The sequence below is a fragment of the Onthophagus taurus genome, chromosome 2 (assembly GCF_036711975.1).
Source record: "Onthophagus taurus isolate NC chromosome 2, IU_Otau_3.0, whole genome shotgun sequence".
In the NCBI taxonomy this organism is placed as follows: Eukaryota; Metazoa; Arthropoda; class Insecta; order Coleoptera; family Scarabaeidae; genus Onthophagus; species Onthophagus taurus.
In genome coordinates, this window is record NC_091967.1 from 10,565,350 (window position 1) to 10,587,158 (window position 21,809).

Genomic DNA, 21,809 nt, shown 5'->3' on the forward strand with positions numbered 1-21,809 from the left:
AAACTAGTTGCTTCAATTTTTTATGTAAAGAAAATTTGTTTCAACACTTTCGGTGATGAGCCATAAATTTGATGTCAAAAATATTGACTGATCAATTTCTTTTGATGAGATAAGCAATATAGATCTGATTGCAATTAACAAGTAGGTAATTAACACAAATAATTTTGGTTCATATTTTATTAAAAAAAGGGAAATAAAAATAAACTTACATTAACTCATTTCTTCCATAAGAGTAACCATTATGATTATGATATATACAAAGATAATATTCAACGTTTTCATAATGTTACATCTTTTTTGCTTTATTGAATAATCAATTAGATGATAAAATATATCTTTTAATCCTGCCAATGCTGTAGAACTCTAGAAGATTTCTTATTGAGGTGCATCGCATAAGGCTACACTAACGTATCTATGCGTATCTAACAGCGAAAGGGTTAATCAAGCATTAATTATCAAGTACATACTTCAATGTTCATAACCACTGCCATTAAACTGCCATCATACAACACTGTCATCTAGTGATCATACGCCACAGCTAATAATTATTTTACTATATAGACAGATTCCTACATTAAAGATCTGCAATTTTTCGAATTTACATTAAAATTTAACGTTGAAGTATTTAACACGACTTCATTTATGGAACCAATTAACCGTGATTACTGCAATTCATAAATTTAGTTGGGTAATGGTGATAAGTAAAGAAAGCCAAAAATTGGTGTACACAAAAAAGATCATGCAGCAGTAAAAAAATTGATTTAGAAACGTATAATGTTTATTTAAGAAACAAATGTACTACAAAAACTTTAGAGAATGAAAAAAAAAACTAAAAGCATAAAAAATGCGTTTATCCCTTTTATTGTTCATCGTAATTTGGGAGGGCCAATTTTAGTAGAACATATCACAGATAAGAGAAAAAGGATAACATTTACAAATTATTATGAGTAAGAAAATCGCTTAGCGTTAAACTATAAACAAAAACGATATAATTTAAGTATTTTTTTTTACTATAAATAATGGAATTAACGGTTGGAATACTGAAATGACGAAAAAGAAAAACATTTTACTTACGTTCATGTGCTGAAAGTAACCTAAACAAAATACCAACAAAAAGACTATTTTATTATAATTATTATATACACGTTTTATATAACATATTTTTTTTCTTAAGGTTTGTTTCAGTACATTAACGATACAATTACAAAAGAAAACATCAGTAGTAAATTATTACAAAAGAAAAACGGATCAAATTATTTTTTTAAAAGCCTATTACTTACTTGTTCGCGGTCTTTTTCGGTATTCGATTGGGGTGAAGATACCGTTTGATTAACGGTAACACCCGATTGCATCGAAACCGTCACAATAGGACTATTTGTATTAATTCCCGAGCCAGACGACGTCTGTATACGAACGGGACTACCTTGTCTTACAACAGATTGATTTTGTAACGCTGCTGTTACTTGCGACAATAAATGAGTTGGTGATGTTACATTTGAAGGTACTTTTAAACCTGCCAATGCTCCTGCAAGTGTTGAAGATCCTTGAGGACGTATTGTTGTTGTTATACCTTGAGATGTCGCAGCTACAACCTTTATAAGACAATTAAAAAGTTATATATTTAATACAAGTAATTAAATATTTACTTGTATTGTTGGCTTATTTCCTTGTCCAGTATTTACAGGAATAACCCTTGGTGTACCTTTTGCTAACACCACAGGAGTTTGTTGCACAGTTAGAGGTGTTTTAATAACTTGTTGGAATTGTTGCATATTAAGTGGTCCAGTTAAGGGTTTTGATCCAACAATTAATTGGGTCGACACACCAGGTTTCCCTGTAACTTGAGCGATTCCAATTTTTTGATTAAATATTTTCTTCTGGGCCAACATTTGTTGTTGAAATTGAATGTGTCGGATTTGTTGGGGTGTACTCGTTTTTATAGTGGCACCTGGTGCTAAGGCTTTAACTTGTCCCAAAGTTACCCCAGTTACAGGAATTGTCACAGTCTGTGTTACCCCGGTGCTTGATACTGCTTTCACCAAAGTCGCAACTTGCGTTCCTGAACTTCCCGCCTGCTGTATAGTTTGTACAAAACTTTGGGGTGTTATACTTTGAATACTCGAAGGTTGCGACGAAGCTGTTAACACTTTTTGATGAAGTTGTCTTTGTTTTAATAATTGAGTTACTTCACTATCTGCTACTCGAGCGATCGCTTGTTTATTTATACCCGCTGTTCCTTGTTTTACATACTAAAAATGGATAAATTTAATGATTTTGTTTCAAAAAATTTATTAGATGTTGTAACTTACGCTAACTTGAGCTCTTGGTTGAGCTTGAGTGAACTGAACTTGTACAGCTGGTTGTCCAGCGATTGTTACAGTGGTGGTTTTAACGGCTTGAGCGGCTGTTAAACCTCCCGTTTGTAAGCGAAGCTGCTGTTTCAACATTGCTTGTCGAATAATTTGCTGTTGAGCTGGAGTTATTGTTTTTCCAGCAGCAGTGCCACTTACGATGGCTTTAGCTTGGACTGGAGTTCCAGAAACGATTAATCTTTGAGTGGTTTGCTGAAGTTGAGTGGCGTTTAAACTGGCCACTGGAACTCCAGCTGTTGTTTGAAGTGGGGATGCTACTATGCGTTGCGTTCGAATTGTAGCTTGAGCTGAAACAATAAACAATTATTTTTCTATCTTATACAAGGATGCATTATATTACATACCTGGAGGTGTACTTGGAGTAATCGTTGTCGTAGAAACAGCAACAACATTACTGGTTGTTTGAGTAACAACATGACTAACGGTTGAAACAACAGTTTGTTGCGTACTATTTGAAGATCCAGCTTGTGATGGGGTTGTTTGAGTTTGTACGGTTCCAGCAACACCTTTCAACAACCTAAAAATGTACGTTTAACCAAACAAATTCTTTCTAAATATAATTCTTCATTTACCTTTGCGAATTTTGTTGATCTTGCGGTTTCTTTTCTCTAGCTAACCGTTCAGCGCGACGCGTAGCAACATCTCCTGGTAAAACGGGGTGGTCGATATCGATGCCGCAATCGTTTAATAAAGCGGCGTGTTTGGGATGAAGTTTCACAGTTCCGGAAGTGGATGTAGACCTGGACGTGGTAGTTCTTCGGGTTGTGTTTACTTTCAACGCGTCGAAACGTGAAGTCATAATTTGTGAAAATGTTGCATTGTTGTCCTGGGCATAGAGTTGGGAAGTCCTAAGAGGTCTTCCAGATTTGTTCTGCGTGGGAAATTTGTACGGTAAGTTACCCTTGATTTTCTTCTTTCGTGAGGACGTGTCTAACACCTAATGACCATTGTACAAGACTACAATATACGCGGAGATCGAAGAAAATATTTGTGGCTTTTTAAAGAAATATTAATAAAAAATAATGTTTAAAAAAAATAAAGAAATAAGATTTTAATTCCTTATGGAGAAATAAGATTTGATTTAGAAAATCATTAAGATGACATTTTAAACTTAACCATAAAAAATTATGCCATAAATTTTCTTCAAAGAACAAAAAAAGAAAATGAATATACGAGGGATAAACAAAATAGGTCAACAAAACGACAAAAAAATGGAAAAACGACAAATTTTTTAATTTTATTTACCTGTTTTCCTTCTTCTCTAGGCATAATAACCGATTCATATCGATGTCTGCATTGCTTAGGACTTCTATAAGTCACAGAAACTGTGTTAACAAAATCAGAAACAAAATCCCAATTAGGCGTATGTCCAGGATTAATCAAACTCAAATTCAAAGGCAACATTTGGAAGTTTTGTATCACTTTCAACAGAGTCATATCTTCGTAGATTGTCCAATTGTGGAAACACGGCGGTTCCACCGTCGGTTTAGACGGTTGTAACTTAACTCCAGGTAACGGAACCGGTGGTCGTATAATACCTCGATACTTTTGCAACTTATGATCTCGACGCATTTTCATTAAAGCCGGAGATGGACGTTCAAACAATGATCGAGGCGGAGCATACATGGTATCATCTTTTCTATGAATTTTAAACGGTCTTCGACTGTCGACCAAACCCGATTCGTGACGATTACGTTTGTTATCTTTTTTAACGTAAACTGGTGGGAGTTGACTTTCAGACATTACGTTTATATCATAGAGGAATGCCATTGTTTGATCTATGTAAACATCTGTGTCTTGTTGAGGCGGAGTTGGTGGACACCACATCTATACATTAATAAATAAATTAAATTTTGGAAAGAATATAAGATATAAAAATTAAGTTGCTACTGAAGTTTCCTGGGCTTCTACACAAAATCATTGGTTAAACCATCAAAATGGTTTTTAGATATGTTCATAGGGTTACAGATTGTGTTTAATCAATATCATTTTAGATCATCATATCTTATTAGTACCTTATTCGGTGCCAATTTTTGTAAAATTTACACAAAAAAATTGACATGGAATAAAATGGCTCTAATAAAAACATAATTGTATTAAAACTGTACTTACAGGCATAAGTTCCATTGTATTATCCGAAACCCAAACCTGAAAAAAAGAAATTTGTAATAACTATCTAATAAGATATTAATTAAACATGAATATTAAGCACATAAAATACCATACATACCAAAAAAAATTAAACTGTTTTTAAAAGAATAAACATACACAATTCTAAATTCTAAGTAGTCACAAAGGTTTTTAAAGGATAATTTAGAGGAATATTATTGATGGTAGTGGTTGAAAGGGTAAGGAAAGCGTAGGTTCTGTATTCCACAGAGAAAGAAGCCCTCTTGCTCGTGTCCAGCGGGGCAGTGTTTTGGTGCCCGCTGCGGCACGCCGGAGCAAGATGGCACCAAAACCTACGCCTTTACCCCGCCAAATCAAACGCAATTATACGCAAGAGAACTTCTTTATTGATTTTTTTGCCTTACACTATTTACAGTCGGGAGGTACCTTACATTTAAACAACAGACATAGTGTAGCAGCAACACATTCGCAACTCCGACATATACGCGCGGAATTCTCTCTCGTTAAATTTTTTAAACATGTTTTACACGGTACATTCACACATTTTCAGTAATTTTTTTGTTTCTTTTCTATTTAAATTATGTTGTTTACTAATTATGTAAAAAATAAATCACAGACAAAATGTAAGAATATGTACTCTTCCGAAGAAAAAAAAAAATCTATAAATAATGAATTTTTTGATTAAATTCAGAATGTTTAAGTTGGAATTATAGTAATAATTAAACATACAACATTTTAAAAACCATTATTTAACGTGAGCTTTCAAATTTTACTCAACTTTTTGTGAATAAACTAAAATATGTAGACAACCAATTCAAGAAACTAATTTCAAATTTTAAGTTATAAACACCTGAGAATGATGAATTAATAAAGATAAAATGATTAATGTAACATTTTCGGAAGAGCTAAATCATACTCCAACATTAGCGCAAGGTTGTCGTTCACACTCGAATATAATTTACAAATGTGTACAATAAAAATATTTCTCAGTAAAAAAACTATAACTCTAGTATTTTGACTATGTACACTTGCGATTCCGTTCCAGATTCCGTTTCTTCGAGAATCGCACTTCGATTGCTATTTAATAGTCTATTTGTAGAATAAATTAATAAAAGAGGAAAGAGAAACTAAAAACTTTTTTTTTAACTTTCCGCTCGTCCGATATTGTCAGGACTTTTCGCGTTTTTGCACACGTCTTTTTTCTCGTCCGCCGAGATATCGTTAGTGCTAATACTATCGGCATCTTTTGAAACGTCATGTTTAGGGGACCTCGTCACCCAAGTATCCAAACTACCAATCTTATTATCTACACATTTTCTAAGATTTCGTTTCTGTCTTTGAGGCGTTAATTTCGTTTCAGGCGATTTTAAAGTACTCAAGTCAAACAATTTTCTTGTTTTTACACCTTCCGAAATACAATTGCCCTTTGAATCATCTTTACCTTGATCTAATTTCATCTGCTGCACTTTATCAGCATTTTGTAACGTAAGTTTTAATTGTTTGTTAATTTGTTGGGTTATAGAGTCTTTTTTGTTATCTATATCGCTTTTATTTTTCGAGTTTTTGTTTAAGGGTTTTGCGGAATCATGATTCGTTATGACTTCATCTTTGCCATCATATTTTTCTTCATCTGTACTACTTATGTGAGCATCGTCTTTCGAGGAATTTTTTGTTGATTTTTCAATTTTAATTTGTATCTCGACGTCTTTGTTACCGTTTTTCTTTCTTAGTTTACGTACAACTATTTCTTCATCAATTTTATTCCTCAGTTTCCTTTTATATTTAATAGCCTTATCGTCCATTTTTTCAGGTTCCAATTCAATCTTTGCTTTTTTTGTTTTGTCAGTTTTGTCAGTCTCATTAAGATCTACTTTATCTTTTTTTCTTTGATTCATAGGAGTACTGGTTTTTATTGGTTTAACACCAGGCAAAATAGGACTTACATCTAAAGTCCAAAGATTTATAGCCACAGTTCCTCTTGATCTTGTTCTTGGTGAATTATGATCAATATGATTAGTAGCTTTCACAGGTAATTCAACCGAAGAATCACTTTCAATAGAATCATTACCCTCCTCCTCTTCATCTTCTTCGTCATCACTTTGTTTACTATCATTGTGCTCATTATCACTTTCATTGGTTTCCACCCTATCATTTTCTTTGCTCACATTACTGATTTCATCCACTTCGTTTACTTCTGGTTTTTCTTCCTCCGATTTTTCATTTTCCTCTGGTTCCTCCTCCTTAACAACCAGTTTCTCCGAATCAGATTCGCTCTTGTTTGCATCCCTTTTCATTTTTAACCTACTCGAAATAACCCTCGTCCTGTAAGTATTAACTCCTCTTGCACGGTAGTGATTAGTTGGCCTAAGATTACTTTTACCATTTGTCGTCTTACCGCCGACTAAAACTTTTCTTGACGTCCTCTTACCAGAAGCGTTAGTACTCACAGAAGAAGACGATTCATTGCTTTTCTGGAATTTTTTATTTTTTGTGCTGACCTGATTGATAGCGTCCTCCCTGCTGAACGTCAACAGCTCGTTATCCTCCTCCAGCTCGCGTGCCCTCCTCTCTTCTTCTTCTTTCATTGCCGCTAATCGATTGCGCTCCCATTCCAATTTTTGCTCCTCGATCTCGCGTTCTGCTGCCGCTAGTTGTTCCGGTGACCACGCCGCTTCCGTTTCTTCAATGAATCGCATCGCGTAACGTTCAATAGGTCTTAACTAAATAAAAAAAAAAGTTTTATATTTGGGTAAAAAACTTTAATTGAATCATACCTGTTTAATTAAATTCTCCACTTCTTGTTCGGCCTTGCTAATTTCTGGTTCTTTATCTTTTTCTTGATCATCAAGTGGAATATTTTCGTCAAATTCAGCAAGATCGGCCACTGCTTCAGCTTTAGCTGTCCTAGCAGCTTGTACATCTTGGTCGTCTTCACAAGCAGCAAGGGCATTTTCTAAAGCACCTATAGCTGCTTTGTCCTCAGGAATAGTTGGAGATGTACTGTTACTTTCAATGTGATTTTTCTCACGTTCTCGGTTACATTCAATAACTTCAGACATTCTTGTTGTTGCAGATTCTTCAGAGTTATCAATGTTAAATAGATCTTGAATTGTAGACTGCAATAATCAAATAAAGTCATAAGAATGTAATAGACAAATAAAATAAATAAAAAAGTTGTACATAAATGTTTGCAAGGTTCTAGAAAGCTCAGAGTATCAATTACAAAACAGAGCATGCTGGCCATTGCAAAATAATATTGCACCAATGCAAAAGTATATCAATTATTAATAATTTGATAAACTGATCGTTAGTGCTTCATAAATAAATTTTTAATTCTTATTAACTTACACTTTTGAAATAAGCAGTTGTAAAGTTTCCACCTTCAATCGCCAAATCGCCCAACAATCTCTTTTGATTAGCTTTCTTCAAGATATTCTCCTCAATAGTTCTTTCACTAATCAGTCTATAAATATGGACATCTCTAGTTTGGCCAATTCTATGACACCTGTCTTGTGCTTGCGCATCCATAGTGGGGTTCCAATCCGAATCATAAAATATTACAGTATCAGCGCCGGTTAAGTTGACACCAATACCGCCAGATCTTGTTGATAAAATAAATGCAAAAATTCGTTTATCACCATTAAAACGTTCCATAAGCATTTGTCTTTGGTCTACTTTCGTCGTTCCGTCTAAACGAAGATAAATGTGACCATGAAAATTCAAAAACGCCTCCAAAACGTCCAACATTTTCGTCATTTGCGTAAAAATTAATACCCTGTGACTTTCGTGTTTTAATTTTCTTAACAGATGATCGAGAGTTTGTAATTTACCGCAATCATATTGTATGAGTCTAGGATCGGGAAATTGGGTAACCATTGCAGAAACGATTGGGTGTAATATTGTTGTTGGTTTTAACAATTTTTGGGAAAGCTCAAGTTTTTCAACTCTCAAACGATTGTAAATGCTTGGAATAGGTTTCCGCACATGTAGATCTGGTTGTGGTGCGTGCACCGATGGCACAAAAACAATGAATCTATTAAATATTTCCGTCATTTCTTCTATACGTTTTGCGGGGTTACATACTAATTCTTGAAGACAATTGGCCGTGTCTATGTTTAAGTTTGAACTATAACGTTCTGTATATATAAACCCATCGCCCCATGGAGTCATCTTAGAATTTGTTGTAATTTTAACCGCATCACGAAAATCTTTACCGTATAATGGTATACTATTACACCGTTTTGAATTTACTCTCGCTAATAAATCAAGACGATTTTTTCTTGCACACTATAAATTTTAACAAAAAAAAACATTACTTAATAAAATCGACAAGATATCCTTATTTAAAACTTACAATGATATCATTATCCTTTTTATTTTCATCATTTTTCAACCATCGAACGTCCAATTCACGTTTGTTAGATTTGTTAGCATACAATTTCTCAATGTATTTAGATGTAACAGTTTTGGCAGGATGAGAATTACGATCTTCAATTTTAAATTCTGGCGCCGAACCGGTCTATAAAGGATACATTTTATTTTTCTACAAGATATAAGTTTGTTAATTAATTACCACTGTTGTACTTGTTGTTGTAGGAACTGATGACAAATGAACTTTTACTACAGCTTTCGTTAATACTTGAGGTTGATTGCATACTGAAGGTGATATCACAAAACGTTGATCTGATGTCATTACTATAAAAAAGGAAAGGAAATTCAATAAAAAAATCCCATCGATTACTAAATAAGCGTTAAGTTGCTAAAAGTTAAAAAAATGTTTACAAACATGCACCCAAATTGATTATAATAAAACCAATTTGGTTGGTATGTTGTGATTTTACTCTCCTTTCTATTAAATTATGAGAAAATATAATTATTTACCCACATTGGATGTAGAAAGGGGTGAACAATTATTAAAAGTTGTAATATAATTAATAAAACGCTTCATTTTCATACCTGTAGGATTTATTGGTAAATTTAAATTTGAAGTTGAAGCGACCGATGATGGTGTAAACAATATGTGTTTTCCCATAGACGTTTGAACTAAACGTGCAACCCCCGAAGGTACCGTTATTTTATCAGTTGGTTTTAAAACGCTGGACAAATTCACGTTAGTTGTTGTTGATTGGACGGTTGGTGCCTGGGACACAACAATACCTGCAAATAACAAAAAGATTAAAATAAAACTCAAAATTTCTAGTATAGAAACAAACATTACAAAAATAATAATCAGACAAATGCCTCATTGTCACTCAGTAAAGAACAGGAATTGAATGGATTTCCTGTTCTCAGTAAGTGAAAAGTTCATCATTTAAATTTAACTTATATCCATTCTATACTTTTATTTAGTTACCTTGTGGAAGGATTTGGACGCTACCAGCAGGAAATTTCATTTTTGTATTCACTGGAGTAATAGACTGTACAGTAGCTTTAACAGTTTCCTCCTTAGGTTCAGTCTTAAGTTCTTTATTTCCAGAATCGATTTTCCGAACCTGCATACTTAATCTTGTTGGGGGTGGACATGGAATTTCTTCAACATCACTAAAACCAATCTCTTCAATAAGTCGTTTGGGCGATTGGTATTGACGCATTCTGTAACATTGGTAAGCGCTGAGATGGATTTCCATGGCGAGTAGATTCAAATTCATAGCTGTCAAATTTATGTGCTACAAAATAAATTAACAGAAAAAAATATTTTCAGCTAAAATTATTTAATAAATACCTTTAATGGATTATATTCAAATAAACTGTAGACTAAAGACGGAATGTGTTGAACTATTCCCTCACAATGAAATGGAGATATTGTTGGTCTCACTTCAAACAGATTTGGATGATTACAAACTTTTCTAAGTTGCATTAAAACGTTGATTACGCTTAAAAGATTTCCACTTGCTAAAGTTTCTCTAGTTCTGAAATCAATAAAAATTATTATTAAAAAATTGAACACAGAAAACATTTAAATTATTATTATTCTTTTAATAATCAGACAAATGCCTCATAGTCTATCAAAAAGTAGATTGGAATTGAATGGATTTCCAATCTTCAGAAAAATGAAATCATCATATTCATAATAATCACTCATACATTTATTTGAATGTAAAAAAGAACACTTACTTTGCCCGTGACATATAATCATCATAAAGAAATCGTTGCCTTTTTGATAATCTGCACATAATGATGTGTTCGTATTTCTTTGGCATTTGTTTTTCAACTTCAGATTTTAACCTTCTTAATAAAAACGGTCTCAACACCTAAATAAATTAATTAATCAATAACTTGATAAGAAAACGAGTTGAAGGTAATAATAATACCTTATGTAATCTTTTAATAATGCTTTCATTGTACTCAGAATTTCCTTCTATCATTCCTGTAACAGGATTAGAAAACCACTCTTTAAATTCTCTGTGAGATTGGAATACATTAGGCATTAAAAAGTGCATTAAAGACCATAATTCCATTAAATTGTTTTGAAGGGGAGTACCAGTTAGTAATAATCGTCTAAAAAAATTTTTTTCATTCAGTTTCTTTTAGATCAAAATAAAAAATTTCAAATCTTACTGTTGTGTTTGAAAGTTAAGCAATAACTGCCACCTTTGCGATTTAAAATTTTTAATATTTTGTGCCTCATCCAAAATTAAATACTTCCATTTTTTCCTTCTAAAACTCTGATGATCTTGAATAACTAACTTGTAGGATGTGATACAAATATGAAAAGCGTTCGGTTTCGTCCAACCAGTGCGCTTCATTTTCCGTTCCTTTTGCGATCCATAATAAGTTAAAATTTTAAAAGCTGGACACCACTTCTTACATTCCATCTCCCAATTTAACATCACTGATGTAGGAACAATAATCAAGTGTGGTCCCCAATTTTCTATTTAAGGTAATAATAATACAAAATAATAAATGAGTTTAAAAGTATCAGCAATTAATTCTTTACCTTTTTCACATGCTAAATGAGCTAATAGTGCTATCGTTTGAATTGTTTTACCTAAACCCATTTCATCAGCTAAGATACCATTTAATTTCCTTTCAAACATTGTAACTAACCAATCTAAACCAATGTGTTGATATTCTCTTAATGGTAACTTTAATAAAAAAGGAACAGGAGTGACAACCTGCAAAAAAAACAAATCAAATTAATTCCTTGTTTAATTAAATTGCGTTATTAAGAAGTCACTAAATTTGATTATTAGTCAGACAAATGCCTCATTGTCGCTCAATACAGAACAGGAATTGAATGGATTTCCAGTTCTCAGTCAGTGAAAAGTCATCATATATACATAATATTCGTTTTTATACTGCATTCGAAAAATTAATTGATACTTACACTAGTGGAAGACAAAGTATTCCCTTTCGGTTGTATACTTTCCGCTATTGCCGCAGCGTCATTGATAAGATCATTATTATCAGTCTTTTTATCCTCTCCCTCATCATCCTTTTGTGATTCAACAGTCATTTCATCATCATCTAACAACAATTTTAATCCGACTTCATCTTCTTCGTCATGTTCGCTACTATCTAAAGGTTTTTCATCTTCACTTGAAGCTTCGTCAGATGAACTGCCTTCATCCATAGACGGAACAAATTCGTCTGTAGATGCGGACATATTCGTGTCTTCATTTATAGGCGGTAAATTTGCGTATTTCTTCCTTAATTCTTCTATACTCATTTCATTTTCAGCTTCTAAATCGTCTAATTCTTTTTTATGGTCTTGTTGACCTTCGGCGTCTTCTTGTTCCTATTAAATAAATAAAAATAAAAGGGAGTTAATTTTTTTTAAGGTTTATTTTTAATATTACTTGTATGGTATCTTCGTTATCTTCATCACTGGAGGAGTGGGCAACAAAATCGCCATCTTTATTTTTAGATGGTTTTTCAGATTCTTTAATTTCCGATTCGTTTTCCATATCAGATTCCGCATCACTTAATCGAATTTTATCTCTATTTTGTAAATAATCTTTGGGTAATTCGTTCAAAAACGATTCAAAGTCCATTTCGGATTCCCTTTGAAGCGCCGCCACTTCCGCGCTTTCTTCTTCTTTGTTAGTGGCTTCTTCTTGAGCGATTGTTTCTTCATCATCTGAACTATTTTCGCTATCTGGACGAAATTCCTCTGAAAATTGAATCCACTTTCACAAACTGAACGGGAAACAATAAATAGATTTCTTTTTATTGTATACTCACCATCTGAATTAACCCTAGATTCGGAACGAGACGATGCGTTGCTGATTGGTACGACGGGAGCTGCAGGTTCTAGAGGTTTATTCATACCTTCAGCCAACAACTGGGAATACTTTTCGGTTTGGTCAACAATAAAACTGAGATGTTGGTCAAGAGCCTTTTTACGTTTTTCTTCTAACCGAGTGTTAAGTTTATATTCAACCAATTTCTCAACGTTACTCCAAAACATTTTAATTTCTTTCGCGCAAAAATTCGCCAAACGTCGAATATTCTGCTCTTGGGCTTTTTCAGCCTTTTGAGCAGCTAGTGCTTTGTCTTGGAAATATTTTTGGACCATTCTCGCACATTTTTTTGCTGCCGCTTTTTTCCACTTGCGTTCCTGCGCAAAATCCGTCGCTAACCAGGCCATCTCCTCCAGCAAGAAGTCCCAGTGAACTTTTCCTCTAACTGTCTCTTGTACTTTTGGCAATCGCCTTTCAGACCAGAGACCTTTACAAAACAATTATTTTAATTTCATTTGTACACAAAATAATAAGTTATTAACAATTTTATGTAAGAAACCATTCAACCCAACCCAAACTATGCTCAATGAACACTCTAAGCCTTAGATATGTCCACACAAGCATTTATTAATTAAATGGTCATTTGGCATTTATAAGGCTTGGTGTTTCTTGAGTGAAATTTAGTAACCCTTTTTTAATGGTTCCAAAATGATGAATTATTTAAGATATTCATTTTATGCAAAAAAATGGTATGGTTTAGAACTGAATATGTAAATAAAACAAACCTTCTTTTTGTAAATCACTAATTCTTTGTACAACATATGCTTCTTGTTTAGCTCTTTCAACAATAAGTTCTTGATTTCCGCCACCACCTCCACTAGAATTTGTAAACCCACCAGTTTTTGTTTTATTCCCTACACTTAATTTAGGCGTTGAATTCACTTCCGATGGTGTAGCAACTGTTTGAGATACATGTGAAGTAGTAACCATGGTAGAAACTGGTGTACTAGTCGTAATTGTACTACCAGGTAAAGAACTAACTGCGGTTGCAGCTGGAGGTGTGGGGGGAACATTAACTTTTGCGGTAATATCTTCGACATGCTCCTTGGGATCAATGGCATTTTCCTTGAGATAGTTCACAAACTGCTGAGTCCTCGGCCGCTTTGCGAATTGATAGAGATCAAGTATATTACCACCGCACTCGAGAAAAAAGCACTCAAGCAAATGCTCATTGTACTTTTCTTTGACGATTTTCGACCGAACGTTCCGATGATTCATCACTCGTTGTAATTTCACAGAGTATGTGTCCTTTTTTTCGGGCGATGTGGATGAAAGCGAACGTTTTACTGGTGCCCTTGGTTGCTGCTGTTGAATGGTGTCTGTGCTACCACTAGAAAATAACTGCAGCCGTACGTTAGTATTCGAGGTGCGAGGAGATTTTGTTAGCGCGTTCACTATGCTTTGATTTGTTAAACTCGGACGTAATGTCGTCGCTTGATTTCGAACAGGACTTAAGTTAATTAAATGTGTTACATTTCCGGTAGTTATCTAAAACAAATAATTTTCACTTAGAATTCTATCAAGAAAATCTTGTTTAAAAGTGGTTGTAATTTAATAATCTTGTTAAAAATACAAAACATTTAATGTAAAAATGAAGAACACAGATTCGTTTAATGATTTTGTTGTCATAATGAAAATGTGGGGAATTAATTTATGATTACACATAGTTGCATCATGATTACAATTACACATAGACACAGGACAATTTAAAATTACAACCTCTTTTAAATCATTAAAATAAAGTGAATTTGAAAAAAATTAAATAAAATAAGTGAAAATTATAATATTGTTTCTTTATATCCAACTTAATTCTAAATATAGTGGGAACTCGCTAATCCGAATTAATTAAAACGATTCGAATTATTGAAAAATTTGGAATACTAAATCATCATTATAATAATTTAAAATTTTGTTTTAGACTATTAAACATTTTGCTATGTAGAGGTAAAAGGTCGTCATCTCCAACAATCCGTTCGTTAAATTCAGTTTAATTATGCTGATGACTATCAGACGAAATTTATAGCAAGATATTTCTGATTTCAGTAAATTCCTGCCGATTATCTTGAGAAAGTAGTTTTTCCTTCATGGCAGTTAATGGATGATCATTATGTCAATTATGTTCAGATGATTTTGCCACAGAAGCATTATCACTAGAATAAGAAAATATTTTTTTCCAGCATTTATTTATTGTACATTAGACATGATATAAGAGTGCGAGCCCAAGTTAATATTTTTAAGGGCGTTTGAAATGTCTTCCACAACAGCTAGAATGTGGACCAAAAGACTTTTTCGATAATAAAGGTTTATTAGCCTTATGGCATTCTGATTCATTGGCTGAAGTAACGCGAGCATTAGTAACCGCGCCTTCCCATTAAGATTGTTGTCTTTATGAAATGTTCTTACTTTTTTGTCAAAAGATGTATTATGAAACCATTCAACTAATAAAGCGGATGTCATCCAAGCATTTTTTGTTAAATGGTACTCAACTGGAATATTAGCGTTTTTAAAAGCTCTGGAATTTTAAGCTTTGCCAATAACCATCATTTGGGGTGTATAAGCACCATTAGCACAAGCAAAAAAATTTACTCTTTCTTTGGAACCTTTTCGTCCTGACGTTTAACTTTCTTTGACGCGTATTAATGTAGTATTTGGTAGCAGCCTCAAAAATAGTGCTGATTCATCAGCTAGGGAGTAGCTTAAACTCGTTCATTTTTTCAGAAAAGGCTAAATCACTGTAGGATTGTTTGATAGCTTTTCCCCCTCTACCTTTTCATATGAGAATGCTATACCTTTCTTTAAAACAGTTATGTTTTTATCAGTTATCTATTTTTCAATTCGAAGAAGTGTTTTAATTTAAAGCGCCAAAAAGAAGAGTTGCTATTGGTCAGTTTTAAGCAACAATTTATTACATTAGGAAAATTCGAGATGTTGCCGGCCGCCATATTGTTACAACAGCTTCTCTTTAAACTTGCGTTGTAATAGTAAAATAGTTCTTTTAAGAACTAATTGGGTACATACTCTTCGTGTGAACATTTTCACGTCGTTTTTCTTCAATATGGACGAAGTAGCAAGTACTTTTGGATTGCAAATATCTCCGCCGAGAAAGCGAAAATATTTCAAGTTACAAGACATCTATCTGTGATTGAGAAGCAGAATATATTAAATATATGATTTTTTAGCTCACCATCAAACTTTGACATATGATAGCTAATTCAATTATAAAAAAATGTTAATTAATGTTTATTTTTTTTTTGGTAAATGGATTAGCTATCATACCTATGTCAAAGTTTGAAGGTGAGCTAATAAATCCCTGTATATGTATATTTAAAATGTAATATGATAATGTTCAATAAATAATTATTCTGCAGTGTCTTTTATAATTAATTTAAAAAAACAATATGTTTACCTATCTACCGCCTTTAAGAGGTTTGATTTAAATATTTCACCTGTAATAATCAGCCCTTCTTACTACAGACTAAAAGTATATATTTTTAAATAAATAAGTAATTAAATTCGTAACTACACTTTATTTAAAATTCTCTCTGGTTTTAAAACTCCCGCAAAAAAATAGCTTTTCTTAAAAATAGAAAGATGGTAAAAAAATCGGATTATTGGGGTTCAGTTTAGCGAGTCCCTCCCAGTATATAGTGATAGAGATAATATTATATCTAATTCGTGGAAAATATTTACCTGTGCTAAGGCAGGCATGTTATGACTCTGCGATGTGGCTAATGTTGAAGAAATAATGTATTGGCGCCCACCCACTTGTGTATATTGAATTGGTGGTCGCGTAGAGACGTCTTCCTTTGGGGGCTGACCACTTTGACCAGCCCCCACCGCTTCGTCACTCATCGTCTACACTTCTAAAAAAAAAAATATATAAATAAAATTTAATTTTTTTAATAAATAGTAAATGAAATGTTGTGTTGGGAAACAGTTTTCCTATTGTTTTAAATGGAAAGTTAAGAATTAATTATGATTACACTTAATCTAAGGAGGAATAAAGGAGAAAAACGAAAAACAAAATTAAGATGTTACTTCTATGTTCTTCTATATTCCACTTTTTAAAATTGTAAATATGTTCACATTAAATGATTGTTTGGATAAAAACTTATTAAATCTAATCTTCAATTAGGTACATTACTCAGACATCTTACTCACCTGAGATTAATCTGATACATTTCTTATTTACTTGGTATTTAAAAAACTTAACTAGTTAAGACTTTAATAAAAATGCGTTAAGTAATTGATTTTCAAATGACTTCAAAGTGAATTAAGTAATGAAAACAATATCAAACTAACCTAAAAATAATAAAATTAAAGGGGTAATTTGTTTCAATTAAAAATTAAAATTTCTATAAAGTATTAATAATTAGTACAAAGAATAAATTTTTGTGAAAATACACATTTGCACCATTCAAAATTTCCAAAAATACATTTTCAAAGTCCATTAGAATTTTGTTGTTGTTGTCCAATTTAAAACTGTACTAACCGGAATCGATATAAACCTATGACGTAAAAATTCTACAGACCGTACGGTTGTGCGTGCGTCGGTCGACCGACGCTAAAAATCGAGGCGTTTTCGAGATTTTTGAGTAAAAAGCCATAAAAGAATGGTAATGCTAGATTTTTCAAATCGTAAGTAACCGGTTTAGCGGTAAACTATCAGAAATCTCGATCCCCAATCAAACGAAACCGAACAAAGGACCCGCTTACGCCGTCGCCATATTAGCATCGATAGAAAACGACCGTTTGCCCGTTTGGCACACTTACCATCATGTATCACTAAATTTCCACGTGAAAACTGCCCATCCGACGAAAAAGTCACGTTTACCGTTTATATCGCGACGGGCGCAACAATTGGATACTCCACGTAAACGGTCAGTCGCGAAATTCGTACGGAATTTTGAGCATTTTACGAGGTCACAACGACAACGCATCGCCCTCTTCAAACATGGCGACTGCCGTTGCGCTACGGAGACGATCGGCCTCGACGCCCGGCTCGGCCTACTCGATGGCCGCTTAATACCCTCAATACGCATGCGCACGCACATGCGCGCTGAATTAATTTTTTTTTAACATATCCGTTCATAGCCGGCTAGATTGTTGGAGGAGGAATTTAATTAACGTATAAACAAGAATTGTTTATATACGATCCGTTTGTTTGCTAATGTTGGTAAAATTTTGTCGGGTGAGAATTTAAAAAAAGGCTTATTGTTGCGATCAATGAAGTAGGTAATTCCTTTTAATTTTTACTACTTAAGTGAGTAGGAATAAAGGAAAATAATGTTTATGAGGCGTTTTATGTTTCGGCTTTGGCAAATGTGGTACAGTAATTTAAAAATGAATGAATCACGAGGGTATTGATAAACTAAATTGAAACTCAATTCATTCCAACGTAATTTCATACTCAAATAAATTGCCGATAGAAATGGTAATTTAACACTTTTCATTCAGGAAATTAAACTGCTTATTTAAATTTTGCTTCATGGGATGTTCATCTTTAAAACGGACTTCAAACTTGAGTGGTCTCATCTTTCTTACATTTTTATATTGCATATGTATCAGCAGATAATAATTAATCTAATAAAAGTGCAGCAATTTTGTTGTGCATTTTTATGCCTAAAGCTAAGTCCACATCCAAAGGAACACTGCTTGTTCCTGGAACTTGTATCTCAAAGTTTCTGGATGTTCCTTATTGTTTATAATTGCAGAAACAAATGTTTCTACAAGTTGCTTGTTTCAGTATTTAGTGATAAATATCATTTGGAAACATCTGTAAATATTTTTGTTTGCGCAGTATGGACAACATGTGTGCAGAGTATCTGTTAAAAGCAGAAAATATGTCGTTCCAGTGGTCTACCGAAAATTTTATACATTTAATTGTGATATACAAAAATGCCGAGTGTTTGTAGGACCCACGGGATAAAAAGATCGTTACAAAAAACAAGATTTGTGGGTGATACTCATACGACTAAAGTTCTTTATATTTCCATTGTTGATCCTGGATGCTGCTATTAAATCATCTTTTTTTAATGGATTCATAAGGTGCGTGATACCAGGTGTATTTCTTTCTAAAAGAGTCTGCCTAATAGTGCAATTTTTCGGGTTTTGCAAAATAATAATAATTACCGCCACTGCTGCCTGTAAGTAATTTTCTTCATTAAATATGGTGGTTATTATCTTATAAAGAAAATAGTCAAAATGCAGTTGACCACACACTCTGCAAGCTGATCCAGTCAACATGTAATGGTGTCGTCTTCACTCAAATTTAATCTCCTTTATGAATACATGGGCCACAGTAGTAATAAAGTTTCTGCAATTCTTACCCATGCTTGTTCATGCTTTTTAGTAATACCTATTGAAGAATTTATCTAAATCACTACTAATATTTGCAATAGACACCAACATATTATTTCATTAATGAATGCTAGAGTTGCGTGAATCCGTATAAATACAAATGTTTAAGCAGAAATATCATAATATGAAATGTATTTACACACGGTGAATAATAATTAATATTCAATTAGACTATTTACACTATTAATTACACTATTTTGTTCAGGGACTATATCAAGCTTCATTTTTTTGTTATACTGGGTACTCTAAAATTCCCCTTACAAAGTTCTAGGACTTGTAGTGGTAACTGAATAGATAATACTTTGAATTGAAACTCAGCTACAGCCGTTTGAAAATAAGTTTTTAACGCGACCACTTTTACTAGTAATTGGTATGGATAGAGTTGTTGTTCATGTAATGCAGTATGGCCTCTTTCAATTCGAGAGTGCGGCGTGTCGTTAGAGCACCACAGTCGATCCTGCAGGTGGTGAAGGTCATACTATCGTCATACTATGTTGCTTTAACACTGAAAGACATGTGAATGAGACTCAAAACAGTTCCGAGAGGTGAGAGATGTCAATTGAGATCGGGTTTTCAAACGGCTATAGTACCGAAACTGTGCGTTTTCGGACATGGGTTCCAATTCAAAATATTATCTACTCGTAGGTAAGTTTGTAAGGGGAGTTTTATAGCACCCATGTCCAAACATAAGACTTTAAGCTTTTAGCATAAGGAAGAAGAAGGAGAATAGTGTATGTGATGTCTTCTAAAACTGTCAATAATTTCAATAAACAAAGATAAACAGTCAACAGGAAATGAACATGGGGTTAAAATGAGAGTTATGCACTTGTTCCATCATTTTGGCGGGCACTGTATATTTGCCTAACTTCATTTATAAACAATGAATGCGATAAAGATGAATGTCCTTCAGACAACAAGAAATAAATAATTTAATCATAAATAATATAAATAATAAATAACTACAAAAGTATGAATAAAGTCCCTTACTTTAATTGAATTCTATTTTTAGATGTGAAATTTACGGAAACGACCAGATAACATAACAATTCTTAACAAACAATATAAAAATGTCACGTTTATCTACTGAACAACACAAGTTATTAACAGAATCGATGATCGAAAATCTGTTTGATAAAAATATCTACACAACTTTCGATTTTGTTCAATCTGATATACAAAAATTAATGGGTGCAACCAATCTCTCATACAAAGTAAGTTAACCTTATCACAATTTGTTAATAAAAATCTATTTCAAAACTTTTTTAACTTTTTAAAATATTTTTTCAAGGACTCTATAGATATAAAAAAGCATCTTATTAATAAAAATTCAGGTATCCTGCGAAATGGTTCAAATTATCTTAATAATTGCATTAAAAAATCATCTATTTTACCAACAGGAATTAAAAGGTAATCACATCGATACACATAAATATAAATCTACTAATAACTTTTGTAGTATTGATGAAATATTAGGTGGAGGTATTTTAACAGGTGAAATTTATGAAATTTGTGGACCACCAGCTTCTGGAAAAACCCATTTTTGTTTAACACTGGCTAAAAATATAATTAATCAAACAAATCAAAATGTCTATTTTATAGATACAAAACATAAATTTAACTTTAGAAGATACAAAAAAATTGTATTGGAGGATAACATCAATAATCAAGTATATATACACACTTTTTCTAAATTATTTTAATAAAAACTAATTAATATTTTAGGAACACATCATAATGGCATTTAATAAACTTTTAATCAAACAAATATCAACAATACACGATCTAATTAATTCACTTTTTGAAATCAAACATGAAATTGAAAATGGTCTGAACGTAAAGGTTATTATAATTGATTCTTTACCAGCTATTTTATATCAATTTGAAAGAACAGTGATGGTTAATCCGTTTTTGAACCATTTGGTTAACATTCTTCGCTTTGTAAGCGTCGAGATGCATATTTCTATTGTTGTTACAAACATTCTTACAAAAAAATACGTTAAGTGGTCAAATAATTCAACTGAAGCGAGTTTTACTGAAAGTATTGGTTGTGGAAAATATTGGATAAATATTCCTAATAATAGATTAACATTTCGAAATGAATTAGGTAATGAAGAAATCCAAGTTACATTAGATGGAAGTTTTATTTCAAAAATCAAGAAATGTAATTTAAAAATAATCAATAATAGAATTTCTTAAAAAAGAAATAGAAATTTATTGTTTTACGCCTGGTAATCTAAATCTGTATTAACCATTTTTTGTACAAACTTTGTGTACTGTAAACAGCAACTATATCGAAATATCATTATTTTGGATTAATTACATCAATTTGAATAATAGATGTTTTTGTTGGCAAATGTTGGTGTTAGTGTCCTAGGGAAATAAGATGAAGTTGTTTCAGCCAACCATTTAATAGTGTACAATTACACAAATTTATAATTTAAATAAATAAAGTATAAAAATTGTTTAAAAATGATTATCTTTTTTGTGACATATAACCATTGATTTCATCAATGATAATCAAAATTACTGATAGAGAGCTCCTTCTTAGAAAAAGACAGCTTGACAAGTGTCATTTTTTGATTGGTCGGATCCTGTTTTGATTCAATTTTATATTCTTTACAAATTAAATACATTATATTCAATTCTATTTATTATATAATAGATAATTTCCTTTTAATATTCAAAAAATCAATTTATATAAATA

At 32.6% G+C, this 21,809-nt stretch overlaps 2 protein-coding genes across 6 annotated transcripts; one reads left to right on the forward strand and one right to left on the reverse strand.

Moving 5' to 3' along the window:
- Positions 1-845: 845 nt before the first annotated feature.
- Positions 846-17,739, reverse strand: LOC111426819 (domino helicase). 5 transcript variants are annotated; one of them, XM_023061597.2, is made up of 25 exons: positions 17,519-17,739; positions 16,436-16,608; positions 13,471-14,086; positions 12,687-13,172; positions 12,302-12,615; positions 11,830-12,240; positions 11,440-11,617; positions 11,061-11,373; positions 10,814-11,000; positions 10,617-10,753; positions 10,225-10,411; positions 9,856-10,168; positions 9,459-9,659; positions 9,076-9,197; positions 8,857-9,021; positions 7,851-8,789; positions 7,277-7,618; positions 7,001-7,222; positions 4,485-4,520; positions 3,618-4,199; positions 2,945-3,309; positions 2,717-2,889; positions 2,310-2,659; positions 1,647-2,249; positions 846-1,592 (listed from the first exon to the last, which is right to left on the reverse strand). In XM_023061597.2, the coding sequence occupies exons 2-25, from the start codon at positions 16,595-16,597 to the stop codon at positions 1,254-1,256; spliced, it is 7,743 nt and encodes a 2,580-aa protein (XP_022917365.2). In that variant the 5' UTR covers positions 16,598-16,608; positions 17,519-17,739; the 3' UTR covers positions 846-1,253. The 5 variants fall into 5 exon arrangements, with proteins under 5 accessions (XP_022917365.2, XP_022917364.2, XP_022917362.2 ...); XM_023061596.2 differs by having other exon boundaries at positions 2,945-3,243; positions 13,471-14,233; positions 17,519-17,730; XM_023061594.2 differs by having other exon boundaries at positions 13,471-14,233; positions 17,519-17,730.
- LOC111426821 (Rad51 recombinase D) lies at positions 17,310-21,575 on the forward strand. Its single transcript, XM_023061598.2, has 5 exons — positions 17,310-17,383; positions 20,115-20,316; positions 20,394-20,512; positions 20,562-20,772; positions 20,828-21,575. Exons 2-5 carry the CDS (start codon positions 20,173-20,175, stop codon positions 21,299-21,301), a joined length of 948 nt encoding a protein of 315 aa, XP_022917366.2. The 5' UTR covers positions 17,310-17,383; positions 20,115-20,172; the 3' UTR covers positions 21,302-21,575.
- The last annotated feature ends 234 nt before the right edge of the window (positions 21,576-21,809 follow it).

Coding starts and splice junctions, on each gene's coding strand:
- LOC111426819 (XM_023061594.2), bottom strand. CDS start 16,597: ATGAGTGACGAAGCGGTGGGGGCTGGTCAAAGTGGTCAGCCCCCAAAG. Junction 13,173..13,470: donor TAGTGATTTACAAAAAGAAG/GTTTGTTTTATT, acceptor TGTTTTGTAAAG/GTCTCTGGTCTGAAAGGCGA. Junction 7,223..7,276: donor TGGAGAATTTAATTAAACAG/GTATGATTCAAT, acceptor TTTTTTATTTAG/TTAAGACCTATTGAACGTTA.
- LOC111426821 (XM_023061598.2), top strand. CDS start 20,173: ATGTCACGTTTATCTACTGAACAACACAAGTTATTAACAGAATCGATG. Junction 20,317..20,393: donor CAACCAATCTCTCATACAAA/GTAAGTTAACCT, acceptor TATTTTTTCAAG/GACTCTATAGATATAAAAAA. Junction 20,513..20,561: donor TTACCAACAGGAATTAAAAG/GTAATCACATCG, acceptor TAACTTTTGTAG/TATTGATGAAATATTAGGTG.